The sequence below is a fragment of the Zea mays genome, chromosome 1, assembly GCF_902167145.1.
Source record: "Zea mays cultivar B73 chromosome 1, Zm-B73-REFERENCE-NAM-5.0, whole genome shotgun sequence".
Lineage (NCBI taxonomy): Eukaryota > Viridiplantae > Streptophyta > Magnoliopsida > Poales > Poaceae > Zea > Zea mays.
The window spans coordinates 279,402,296-279,416,123 of record NC_050096.1 but is presented as its reverse complement, the minus strand read 5'-3'; the positions used below and the strand labels follow the sequence as shown (position 1 = coordinate 279,416,123).

The window sequence follows — 13,828 nt, the reverse complement described above, 5'->3', positions numbered from 1 at the left end:
TTGAATGCAATAGATGAAAACATGGATGCCTTGAATGAGTGGTGGTTGGGGGTATTTATAGCCCCAACCACCAAAGTGGCCGTTGGGAGGGGCTGCTGTCGTATGGCGCACCGGACAGTCCGGTGCGCCACCGGACACTATCCGGTGCGCCAGCCACGTCACCCAACCGTTAGGATTCGATCGTTGGAGCTCTGATAAGTGGGGTCACCGGACAGTCACTGTTCACTGTACGGTGCGCCTTCTGACGCCTGCTCTGACTTCTGCGCACGTAGGCGCGCACTGTTCACTTTCACTGTTCCTTTGCAGACGACCATTGGCGCGAAGTAGTCGTTGCTCCGCTGGCACACCGGACAGTCCGGTGCTACACCGGACAGTCTGGTGAATTATAGCGGAGTAACTCCCTGAATTCCCGAAGCTGGCAAGTTCAGAGTCGATCTCCCTTGTGCACCAGACACTGTCCGGTGGCACACCGGACAGTCCGGTGCGCCAGACCAGGGCTGCCTTCGATTTAACTTTGCTCCTTTGTTTTGAACCCTTTCTTTTATCTTTGTATTGGTTTGTTGTGAACCTTTGGCACCTGTAGAACATATATTCTAGTGCAAACTAGTTAGTCCAATAATTTGTGTTGGGCAATTCAACCACCAAAATTCATATAGGAAAAGGTTTGACCCTATTTCCCTTTTAAAAACAAATCACTGTGTCATCCGCTTCATTTGACTTTGATTTGATTTTCACCCTCTCTTTGGGACTCGATTTTATTTCTAACGCTAACCCCGGCTTGTAGTGTGTGCTTAAGTTTATAATTTTCAAATTCCGCCTATTCACCCCCCTCTAGGCGACTTTCAGTTTATGCATCACAACCACCCAACTAGGTGTTACATAAACTCTTGGTTGAAAACACATGCAACAAATCGTTGGTCTTATTTCGACATGACTAGGTCACAATAACTTTATTATGTTAGATATATATATGTTAGAGATTCTACTAGAGCATATAGTCCGGCAACCGCGATAGATCAGTTCGACGCTCATGAAACCTCTTTAGTCACATTCAAGGCATTGAACCAGGACTCAATAGTCTGACGGACATCCTATTCACACAGTCCGACACCCTACAGAGAGAACCTTATCTGCTGTAGTTGGACTATCCAATCTGATGATACTCATCGGACTAGTCTGATGCATAACAAAGCCTCTACTGTTTGTTTTTTTAAATCGTTGGACTTAGACGCTATGATTTGACAACCATGTTCCTAAAATTCCATCTTTGGCAAACCATGTGTAGGCGTCGGACTATGCTCGATGGTATGACAACCCTATTTTTTAGGGTCTGACGCCTACAAACATCTCCATATCACTTCTAATTCAAGAATTTTACAAATGGAATTTGTTTCAAATGACTTTTGGGCTTTCTCTAAGCTACCTAAAGCTAAGGTTAACAAGTGTGCAACACATCTACTCTATTAAATTCATCTAGGTCAAGCTATTAGTCCGTACCCTCTTTATAGTACGACTAAAGAAAAGAAGTCCTAAACTACTATAAGTTCTATCAACTCTAATCGAATACTTTAAAGCTGAAACAAATTCTTTGAAAACTGAAATGGGTTACATAGGCATGAAAACCCTCGATTGCTCAAACAACCAGTATTATTGTGACATAGTTCGAATTACCTCTGTAAAATACATGTTAGTCACAACAATTGTGCCATCATTAATAATCAAAACCACTAACAAACTAGATGGTTTCACCAACCAAAATACGCTTTTGTAGATCTAGAGCTGTTGTCTAGCTAAACACTTTCCACGGTGGATCTCAAATTTGAGAGACTGCTCCATTGTGGTCTCAAGGAGTCAAGGTGGATCTCAAATTTAACAGGGGCTGCCCCATGGTGCTCACACGGTGGATTTCAAATTTTCCCACAGCAACCGAAGGTCCGTTTTTGAGTGAGGAAGCTGCGCAAACAGGCCCTAAACGGCCACTTCTCTATTATACTTAAAGCATCAATTTTAACGATCGTCCTACGTAATCTTTTATAAAAAAGTCCCTACATTCCTTCCAAATCAACTCAACGACACCCTAATAGAAGAAGGGTGGGAAACGCTAGATGATGTTGTCTAACCATCATGTTTAGGTATTTATAATATCGAATATAAATTGTACATATGTATACATAATTTTTTGTAAAATAAAAAAATAATCGTGTTGGACCGGGCCAGCATTATGTGCCGAGGCTACGGCCCTAGCACAGCACGGGGCTCGTGTCGGGTTGGTCCAGGCACTATTAAATGGGCCGTGCTTCGGGCCAGCTGGTCAGACACGACTCATTTGGTCATCTATACCTCCACACGATAATGATGGTCCTCGCCTCAGTTGCCACCATATTGTTCGTCATTCTACTTTTTCTCTCTCTCCTCATGCCTCTACCTCTGCACCATCCCATTCTCAGCAGAGGGCATAGGAGCATACGCCTCCTCTCCGTATTCGTCCGACACCAGCCCGACACCGACTCGCGCAGTGGCTATTGCACGTCCACGAGAACGTTTCACATCATGCGCGCACCATCGTTTTCGCCCATCGTGGGATGTCCCGTTCGTCTTTCCAGCCTTCGCCCTGTTCTTCCTTCCCAACCTGTTGCCCTCGGCCACGGTCGCAACCGCGAGCCGACTGACGCCCGTCGACGCGGGTACGACGTGAGTTGGTCACGCTCCTGGCCTTTCTTCGTACGTGTCATCGAGGAGGACATGGTGACACCTGTCACGCTTAGGTTATCTTGATGATAGAGGAGTCAAGATCTGAAATATTGGACAACCAAGGCTCGTAGTGTGGCAGCAGTCGACATATGGTAAAGAGTTGGTGTGTTGTGTCGCTTTGGCGGGTTCGAAGCTGGAAAGATAATCACATTCTCTCGCCCTTCTTGGATTGACGCTTGGTGCAGATGCCTCTCGGTTTGGAGTTGCTCCGGCTAGGCTTCTTTCTCCGCTTGCGTGCTCTCTCCCTATATATCTAGCGGTATACTACCTATGTCGCCTCCATATGCCTAGGTCTTCATCGTGTCTTTCTCCGATAACAAACAGATATGTCCGTCTCTTCCCTTCCCCTCCTGCTCTACAAAACCTTGAAAGTAGAGAAGGCGAGAGATGGGGTCTCTAATTTGCTATCTATGGTACTCGTGCGTTCATAAAAAATATTATACGAAGAGCCGAGACAATCAATAAAAAATTTTGAGATCTTTTTGATAGATAATTTACATGGTTATTATTGTGAGCCGTCGCAACGCACGGATAACCGACTAGTTATAGTTTATGGATGAAACTGGATCTAAAAGTTAAAGCTTGAAACGGTCATTTCGATAGTTATGATATTAGACAAAGTAAAGGTTGATGATTGAAGCAAATATTTTCGAAGTACAGTCAGGGACTAATTTGCGCCTTAGGCAATAGTTGAGCGGCCAAAATGACTATTCCATCACAGTAATATATACTTTTTCCAACAACGAAAGCTGCTCATATAACTACTGTCCTTGACACTTCGTTACTGCTGTTTATATTGTGACATACTTGTGCTAAATGTCATGTGACGGCTCCAACACTCGTATCAAGCCATCAGGGATCAGCAATACAGGATCTAGTTCCACGGCAGCCGCTAAGCGAAGTAATCACCCACAAGCGTCATCATCTATGTTATAACGAATTCCAGTTGAACATAAGCGAAGCCACTGCCACTGTGTTGGCCAAGGATGCGTCAATCAAATATCATAAAAGCCAACGACAGCTTAAGAAATGGGGCAAGGGGCATGGCCGCGTGGAGCAAAGAACACAACACGGGCTCCCATTGAAATGATTCTGTAAAGAGTGTGTACAAGACACATCAATCTTTACATTCATTCCAATCACTAATTCTGAAGCGGTGAAAACGAAAAATCTACCATCCAACTCTCACCGGTCCACTCCCCTTTTCATGTCAGACTAACCTTCTAACAAAGAGCCCACTCCAACATAGCTTGTACACCAGGGCAGCCCATCTTCGGGTGCCTAGGTGAAACGGACGCTTACTTCCCGTATCCTACAATTGGGAAGTAGTGGATGAAATGGGGAAAAAAGAGAAAATAATTTGGGGTGGAAAATACTTTACACAAACGCTGAGCTTCTACCAGAGCCATAACGGAAGAAGCTTCAGAGATGTTATAGCCAGAAAGACTTCTTCTCGCCATATCCTGTGCACGGAACACCCTTCTCTTCTTCTTCCCTTTTGCTAAAAAGGGTCTGGTCTGAACAATCCAGACCCGCTCCACAAGCTGTATTGTACAATTCGCATGCAGAGTAGCATACCCTGAGCCTGTTGTCCCCATCCTCGTCACACCGTTGAATTGAGATCTGATAAGAGAAGTTGCATCAGGCAAAATTAATTCATTAGTAGATGATAGATTTGCTGATATCGTATCAACACTAACATATGTTTTTCACATGCCTTGAGTGACATGATTGACAGCACTTGACAAAGATCAAGGACGAGTGGCTTAATAATCGACTTCTCACTAACTAGTTATACTAGTTTAAGTAGTGTGCTCGTGCACAAGTAGTTAACACAAGTAGCTTAGTAGCACCAGTAGCTAACACAAGCTACCTACTGCTCATCTAGTGTGGCACTGTTCTTGAATTTATTTATTTTCAAGCAACAAAGCAAGAGCCTAATCCAGAAATGAGTATGCAAAAGCTTAAAGTTTTTCAAATATTTGGAAAAAACAGCAAAAAACATGATAAAAATGTTAAAAGAGAAAAGGTCAAAGAAAGCAGTACCCAGCAGGCTAGCCGCTTTGCAGCTGCTGCACAGTTGGCATTGTTGAAGAAGTTAAGGAAGGTCCGCCCACTTGGCATCAATCTATTGTAATTTGGCACGAGAACTACAGTTTCAAGCTGCTGTAGTATACTGAGTTCACTTGGCGCACAATGCTGCCCATCTGAATCTCTAACAAGTACATCATGACACATTGACAGACTTGGCAGTATTGCAGAACCCTTCTGACATGTGTAGCCTGCATAATCTGAACAACGGAATTCACATTTACCATTATCACAAACCCCTCCATGTAAACTACATTGTTCATCGCAAACCGCTGCATAAAAAAAAGCAGGATATTACTTCTTGCTTACATGAAAAAGATATAGTTCGCAAACATTGAAGATAACACGATTCTTTCACCACACAATTTCAAATCCATTGCCCCAACATGACAACTGTCAAACAAAACATTCCTCCATGTCATAAATCTTATGACTTCGACCAAGCAATCAATGCATAAATCTGTCCCCCGTTCCAGCCAACAATACTTGTAACGTTTGACTTTGCATGGTCTTCTATGCTTATTTTTACCAATAATATCGTCTAGGATATATTCTTAAAACCTCCAAATTTATGATACTTTTGGAAACGTTTTTACAATACAAATTTATGCATATATCTCCAAACTAAATGATCTAAAAGTTTTTGGCATTGTAGTTTTCAAGGTTTGCCAAACCTTATCCTCATGTTTCAGTACCTATAGTAAGAAGAAATCAGTAGTTAAAGGCTTAAAGCATCACCTGTAGAGCAGTCAATCCCTGTCCATCCACTTTGACATTCACAGATCCCATTAGCTTTGCATGTACCATGGTTACTGCACTTGTCTGGGCAAGATCCTGTCCACCACACCAACAATAGTGAATTTGTGAGGTATGACGGAATGATTGAATGAACACTTCAAGGTGACTGCAATTTTCACAGTTTCTAACCAACACAATCCTGTTGACTGTTGCATCATCTAATTAGACAATATCAATTTTGCAAAATAAACACATTCTGTGCAGCTCATACTACTGATAAAAGTGGTAGACATTTACATGATCCTGATTGACAAATGAAAATACATGAAGCAAAACAACATAAACCTACATGCCGTTTTCTAACATAAGCTACTATGTGGTGAATTGCTTGACTATGGACATCCTTATACTCATTTATTTTTAAGATACCATTTTCCTAGGTAGATGCCAATTTGGAATTTCTACAGTCAATGACAAATTGGCAACAGCTTTGGCCATTAAAATACACAAGTATTTAAATCTATCATTTGAAAAATCAATATTTGTATTTTTTTTCATTAAAGTACCTCCCTAACATTATACAATTTTCACGATCATTTCTGGCATAGTATTTCTATAATCAATTAACAGAACAGTGTATTCAAATGGTATCAATGACTGGAATAATATCTTCTTGATACGGTAGTAAAATGTTAGAGAAGTTTCAAGAAAAACACACATCTGATGTCATTCTAGAGGAAATACAAGCCAAGGGAAAACATAAACTCACTTCTGCTGCAGTCATGGCCATGAAAACCAGGAAAGCAGTGACAGGTTCCATCAATGCAGTCACCGTTAAAACTGCATGACTTTGGACATTGGCCAATCATTGGAACTGGTACAGTAGTACACAACTCATGATACATCGGGCAAATTAATTCCCCTTCAGAGCAGAATAAACTTCTATGAGAAAAATACGAATGATCTGATACACCTTAAGTAACAACAGTAACAACCCTCACCGTTGAATCCTGGAAACTGAACAGGCCCACCAGATTGTGGACATGACTTCCAGATCCCATCAACAGCAACCTAGAAAAAAAAGTTAGGAAGCACCCCTAGATTGATATCAGATATGACGATGCACTCAATCAGGCAAAAGTAAGACAATATCACTCAGAAATAGAAAAAACAGTTAGCATACAACGGTACTTTTCCCCCTCGAATACGCAGGAGAACTGAGTAGCATTGCATTAAGAAGAAAAGTTAAATATTTTCAAGAACTCACAATACTCATACAACTATACTTACGGTAATCACAATGAGCATCAGTGCATCAAAAATTCACAATTAAAGAAAAAAAAACTCGGCCGGGGAAGGAATGACCGCCCTCCCGGTATTATACTAAGGCCCCCTTTGGTAGGGCTCCTTCAAAGGCTCCTTTAACGGCTTCTTGAAAAAAATTACCAAAGGGGAGGCTCTTTGATGGGCTCTTCCTAGAAAAGAGCGAGGAACTCCAAAAAACCAGCAGGAGCCAGGAGCCAGAAAATGGAGCTTCTACCGGCTTCTCTCCCATGTTTTTCTCCTCATCGACGCTACATCGTAGGAGAAGCTGCAAGAGGAGCTATATTTCCAATCAAACATGGTGCTCTTTCTAGAGCTCTTCCTGAAAATAAGGAGAGAGTTGTTTTCTTAGAAGAGCCAGAGCCAGGGCTGAAGCTGACAGAGGAAGAGCCCTGCCAAACAAGGCCTAAGAGACCGAAACATTGGTCCCAATCGAGAAAATCCCCGAACCCTAACCTCCCATCACTAACGGGAAAACGTCAACCGTCCACTCTGCAACGGTCCAACCGGAGGGTGGCGCACAGGACATCGTAACCTGGGAGCGGATGAGGCACAGGAGGGGATTTTTTTTTAACCAAGCCAGAAAATTTGCCCCTGAGGGGAATCAAACCTAGGTCGGGTCTTGGAGGTGCTACTCGGAATCCTTAACCACTAGGGCTTGTTCGTTTTGTTGCTAATCCATGTGGATTGAGTGGGATTGAGTCAGTTTAAATCCATAGCAAGTCAAAATTTGTCTCAATCCCACCCAATACACTACAATCCACATGGATTAGGAATAACGAACACACCCTCAAGTGTCAGCTCATGGAATGAAGTGTATTACCTCTAGTGAGTTGTTCGTGCAGCGGTGCTGATAACAGCCATTTCCTTGGGTCATAGATCCCCGTACAAACCCAGTTCGCACTAGTGTTGAGGCCATGCACCTGCTCATTAACAAATTCTTAATTATTACAACACAACTAGTGGATGTAGTTGTGCGTATATCCAAATCTTTGTAGGCGATGTCACCTCGAATTACTTCCTCGCACTTCACCTAACATTCTGTCAGGCGCCCGTGCACTATTTACATCAGTGCATGAACCATCAGAATAAGCAACGTAGTATGTGCAGTAGTCTGCTAATGAAGATTGACCACCTGCAGACATCAAATTCGGAGCATATGATATATGCAAGAGAATAAAGTACAGCATACTAAAATTCAGACATTATATCCAAGTAATAAAAGACAACCATAAATCATAGAAACTGAAGATATCATAAAAGGAGCATTCGGTCTACAAACTCTACAACATGGTGTGTGGTGTGTGTGTGTGCGCGTGGGGGGGGGGGGGGGGGAGGGCTTTCTATTACCATATAATTGCCGTTGCACCATAAACCACTGCTAGGCACACCACTCATCATTTTGGAAACCATGCAAGTAAAAGGTGCTACTTGTCTTTTCTTTTTTTTTTGTGGAAAGGGTTGATAACCCAGTACAAGATATCTGTCCAAACTTACATACGTGATGAGTTTTGTCATTCTGTTATTTAGGGTGTGTTTGGTTAGCAGGTTGACGCGGGTTGGAACGGGTTCAACCCACAACTCGTGTTTGGTTCAAAAGACTAGGTTGGTTCTGGGTCAAAATACTTATTGAAAATGTGGGTTCTATTGATTCCTCAAAAACAAGCGGCCCACTTCCTCTCCACCCTCTCGTCACCCATGCCTTATCCACTCGAGACCAGCACAGGAGCGCGCCGCCACTGTCGTCCTGCTGGGACGAGGAACCCCCGCCGGCCTACCCTTCGACGTTAATCCCTCGTCTGCCTCCCGTCGTCAGTCCCCCGCTGGCCTACCCTCCGATGTCGGCGTGTTCTCTAGTAGGCACAACTCGCGAGCCTTGCTAGTGCTGTCGTAGAACAGGTAAAGTTCAGTGTTCGTCACCGCCTAGACAAGCCTGCTAGTGATGGCAAATGTTACAAATTCACTGAAATGCATCTTGATGTTGTTGGGATGTTCCTTTAATTATGACTAAAATGTAACAGTGAGACCTCGTCACTAAAAATTTATGACTTAGTCAATAATGGCTTTAATTTATTTATATCTTATGCTTATGGATTCCTCAAATATTAAAATAGTGTTAGTTCCATTTATTTTGAATGATGTCAACTTATTGAATTGAAAATATCATCCTGAGTGTGGTAATATGAACAGGAAGGTGACCATATTCAGTTCATCCTTCATCACAAAACAAACAAGAGATGGTGCAGCTCTAATCCACTTTAACCCTATAATCAAACAAGAAACTAGGTTCAACCTATCACTAAAACCAAACAAGGAACGGGTCCGACCCAACCCAGAAAAATGGGTCGGCTCCGACCTGACCCACGTCGTTCCGAAACCAAACACATGCTTAGTGTGGATATATATAGTCTATAAAGGCCCCATCGTGGCCACTGTTTATAAATGGGATATCAAATGAGGTGAGATAATGGTGTTTAATGATAGTGTTGATTAAACGATTCCAACAGCGCAAACAAATTAAGAATCAATCATTCAATCATGTCCCTTTTTTCTATTTTTTTATTTTTGGGTGCATGTGTAGGCAGGGGCGGATGCGGATCTACATCTACAGTTCTACACCCGGGCCACCCGAGCCGTGGCCCAGAGCGTGATCCATGTAAGTCCATATAATTCTATTTAATCTAGTCTGAATTTGTTAGGATAAAAGAGAAGATGAAGAAATTTAGTAGGTTTGGCCCGGGGCATAACATTCTAGATCCGCCCCTGTGTGTAGGTGAGAGAGTGTGGGGGTATGCAGATCTGCCCGCATCCACTCCCTGTAGATCTACCAGTTCCAAAAAGCACATTGAGTCGTTAAACCCAGATAGAGCTCAAGATCGATTCCCACCATGCTTTGACCACTTAGATTTTTTTATTTAGAAATTCATAGCATACTGACAACTTCATGCTAAATACCAACTATATGTTGTGCAAACAAGAATCTATCTATCTTCAGCAAGTTACATTTACCCCTACAACTCAAACCAGATTCTGTATACATTTCAAACACACAAAACAAGTATTTGTATTCTATGGCATCTGCTTTAATTAAACTAGAAAGAACTCAAAGGAGTGTAACTAATAGAATTTTAAAAAAGAAGTTAAATATTTTTAAAGTTTTCATTTAATATAATTCAGCATCCTGTTTAATGTCATAAACATAATAATTTATGCTACATTTGGGCATACCTTTATTGGCTTGGGGAAAATATTGAGCCCACTTGGGCAAGTCCCCACTATAGTTTACTATAGGGCAGTAACCTTCTGCCTCCCTATTATATGTGCATCCTGATAATTGAGTTGTATTGCAATGGTATGCCCCTTTCCATGAGTTGCAAGGAGATATAACAAACTCTGTTCCCTGATTCTGACCCCAATCTAAATGTTCAGCCATGCTGTAATTAGCTTGATACCATCCACTGTCCTCCAGTAATGCTAAAGTCATTCTTGAAACCACAGATCTCGTATCCACTGACCCAGTCATGATCTCATTCATTAAGAGCCTCTTCTCCCAATGTGAACCTAATAGTATATCAAACATCAAAACAAATGAATGTGTTTGGAAACTTGCATGATGCATACATATAACAGCAAATGAAAAAAGGAAAGAAAGAAAAATAAAAATTAAGACCATAAAGGGTGCATGTTATCTACCTGAGGTGCCCCGGCCTCCCCCGTCTTCCAATTCTAACCCAGTGAAGTTTTGGGAAAATGCCTAGCACAAGAGTACAAGACAAAAACCGGTTAGTTTATATGAAGTGATTTTCTAAGTAAAGAGCATGAAAACAAATTGGTTAGTTTATATGAAGGGGTTTTCTAAGTAAAGAGCATGAAAATAAATAACTGTCGCCAATGACTCAATTAACTTTTTCCACATCTTTAGTTAGAACTTACTCCATAATGATGTCTCGCGTGCATGACAACTCGTGGTAGGACAACACGAGTAACCATTCTTCCAAGCTTTTTATCCAAACTTTGAGCAGTAACCTGAAGGAACAAATAGATAAACATAGATTAGAGAAGAATATTGGTTGTTAAGCTAAGCATGCCACACTGTGTGGAATTTTATTCTTTTTGTCCAGTACATATTCACACACAAGTATGGAGGTCATGTTCTCAAATTCTTCAGCAATCATTGAGTTGCTGGCATACATTTTAACATAAATGTCATCGTGAGCTGGTTGCCCAACATGTGATGTGACAAAGCTTACAGCAGACCGATGAGGTCTACACGTAACTCCCAAGACTCCAACTTATAAGCACCTGCAACCTAAATTATATCTAACCATTTTTTAGGATTATCCGCTTAACTGCCCTTGTATTACCACCATATAGTGGTAATTGCCAAAGCGATTATTCCATAAACCAGCAAAGTTGACATCACCCATCGAATTTCTAGCGCTTTAGTCATAGAAACATTAAAAGCAGGTCGAAGTGCAACCCAAATTTAAATAAGGTAATGCACTGACATTTTGAGCATTAGGGTCTATTTTAAGCAAAAGAAAATATATCACAATACTGAAGTGGGAAATACATTGTTGAGTACCTGACCACGTCTCCTTTTCCTTTCATCACGAAAATGTGTGAAGGCATGAGGATCAAACCCTAGAACATGCATAACCTCGTGTATTAGAGTAGCTGAAAGTAATGTTTCAGCTTCAGCTGTCAAATGACGAGGGGCCACATTAACATGTCCTAAAAGCAGAAAAAGAATACATGTAGGGTCAGAACAACACTAGAAACCCCTGGCATGTGGATGTCTGTACTTAATTGAGTTGGTTCACAAACCTGCAATGGCCCGACCCCACTGGTCACGTTCACAGGCCACAGCCCATGCAAGGGTGTTACCTGTTGTTGGTCTAGTTGTTACTAAGAGGACTAAATCAGCATTAGCAACACCATCTGCAATTGAGGAGAGATTCACATGAAAACATAGTCAGGCAATTAGCAGGCAAGAATGCAAGATTGCTAAACTGATTCATTAAAACTGAAAATTACCTTCAACATACGCATGAGGTAGTTGTACACCTCCATCCTGACCACAAGCTGAGTACCCACTGAGCCGTAGGTTCCCCTTGACAGGTTCAACAGCTAGAGCTTTTCTAAACCACTCTACTGTTTGCCCCAGTGCCTGTTAAATGATTCTCAACAACAAAACAGAAGTCAGAAAAATATGGAAATGGGGATATGGATGATACAGCTTCTATACCAGTCCAGAGTGTTCGGTATGCATTTGAACTGAACCTTCAGAGAGACAACAAAAGCATGAGAACTGCACCTTACGGAGACGTTGCCTCTTGTCTTTCCCAGCTATGTCCTCAAGGGTGCAATTGTACCAGCAGTCTCCCACCAGTGGTGGATCACCATGAGGATCGCATATAGGTGTTCCTGGTGCTGATGATACAGGAGGTTCGCCAAGCTACCAAATAGAAACAACAGTTTCAATTCTACTACACAGATAAAATAGCTGGTGGTGCAATGAGAAAAGCTAATGTGACAAACTGACCTTCACGATGTCGCCAACATTTTTACAATCACGGTCGGGCGAATGCCCGACGGCATCATAATTGAGGTATATTCGTATTGGCTTCCTGGCATTCTCGTGCGGAGCACGCCAAGATGACATGCCCAACAAGTGTCGTCCTCTTACACGCTCCGCATCCTCCCGAGACTCATGGTACACTTGTGGCATGACAGAGTACTCCTTCCTCCCAGCTCGTCGCCGTTGATGTAGTATCTCGTCGTGGATGCAGGAGTGGCTAAGGTAGACATCCTTTTCTCCAGCTTCAGAGTCTTGCAGAAACGATCCTTTGCTTTCACCAGAATCCGCACCAGCTCCGCGAGTGCAGACTAGAACCAACACAATCTGCAACACGAGAAAAGAATTGAAAGAAAAATCGTCGGGATCAATACAAAAAGCACGGTTCCTCCTTACAATGGTACTTGAACGCAAGTTATAAGAAGCCCAAATGTTCACGAAAGAGAGAGCAAACGTCAAGCAATCCACATATAAATGATAAAACCCTAGGTGTACCTAAATTTGGTCGCGCCCCAAGCATCCAAAAATAGCTCCGAGAGACAGACAAATATTTGTTGCCCCAAAAGTGCGCAGAGAAACAGTAAAACCCTACGCGCAGCAGGGAAGCCAAATATCTGAAATCAACCTCCAAACACGATGCCCGCATCAGCCTATACCAAATCCGCTGAGAGCACGCTGAGCCCCCCGAACTTTCCCGACCACTCCGCCCCGAATCTGTACTCAGCTCCCACCGCCCGCCCGCCAAAACCCGTACCGGATCGAAGGCAGTGGGCTCACCTCGACGCTGACGAGCCAGAGCACCCCACAGCGCCAGCCGCGGGGCGGTGCCCCGGCCTCCATGTACGCAGCCGCCGCCCGCAGCGCCCCGCCACTCCCATTCACGGCCTCGGACGCGACGCCGCGGCCGCGAGCCTCCGTGTCATCGCCCGAGCAATTCCGCCCCTCCGCCTGCGCCCGCCTTGAAGCCCGCGCCTCGCCGCCGTGGACGGGTCCCGCTGCGCGCAGAGACCCACGGGGACCTGCGCGCGTAAGCGCAAGCGCAACCACCGCACAGCCGCCTCGGCGGGCGGCCGCTGGAGCGGATCGAGGCAGGGCCGCGCGGCGCGGCGCGGCGCCGGAGTGATTAGGGTTTGGTGGGGGAGCTGGCTGCCCGCCCAACGCGCGCGGAGGACAGGGGAGGAGGCGACGCGGGCAGGTGAGGTGTGCGGGAGTGGTGGTGGATTTAGTCGTGAAGGCTAGAGCAGAAGGGGGGGCACTGAGGAGGAGAGAAGGGCAGGCAGACAGAGCCGAGATTTTATTATTAAGACCGAGTAAAACGGGAAAAAGGAATTTCAGCATTTAACTTAA

General features: G+C 43.5%; 1 protein-coding gene across 2 annotated transcripts; it reads right to left on the bottom strand.

Moving 5' to 3' along the window:
- Window positions 1-3,704: 3,704 nt before the first annotated feature.
- LOC103643963 (uncharacterized) lies at window positions 3,705-13,750 on the bottom strand. Of its 2 annotated transcripts, XM_020546919.2 has the most exons (17): window positions 13,259-13,750; window positions 12,449-12,808; window positions 12,221-12,361; window positions 11,941-12,073; window positions 11,731-11,844; window positions 11,489-11,637; window positions 10,837-10,929; window positions 10,597-10,657; window positions 10,132-10,464; window positions 7,912-8,038; window positions 7,727-7,826; window positions 6,582-6,651; window positions 6,350-6,502; window positions 5,581-5,676; window positions 4,798-5,114; window positions 4,152-4,374; window positions 3,739-4,063 (listed from the first exon to the last, which is right to left on the bottom strand). In XM_020546919.2, exons 1-16 carry the CDS (start codon window positions 13,319-13,321, stop codon window positions 4,183-4,185), a joined length of 2,502 nt encoding a protein of 833 aa, XP_020402508.1. In that variant the 5' UTR covers window positions 13,322-13,750; the 3' UTR covers window positions 3,739-4,063; window positions 4,152-4,182. The 2 variants fall into 2 exon arrangements, with proteins under 2 accessions (XP_035820265.1, XP_020402508.1); XM_035964372.1 differs by having other exon boundaries at window positions 3,705-4,374.
- Window positions 13,751-13,828: the final 78 nt, after the last annotated feature.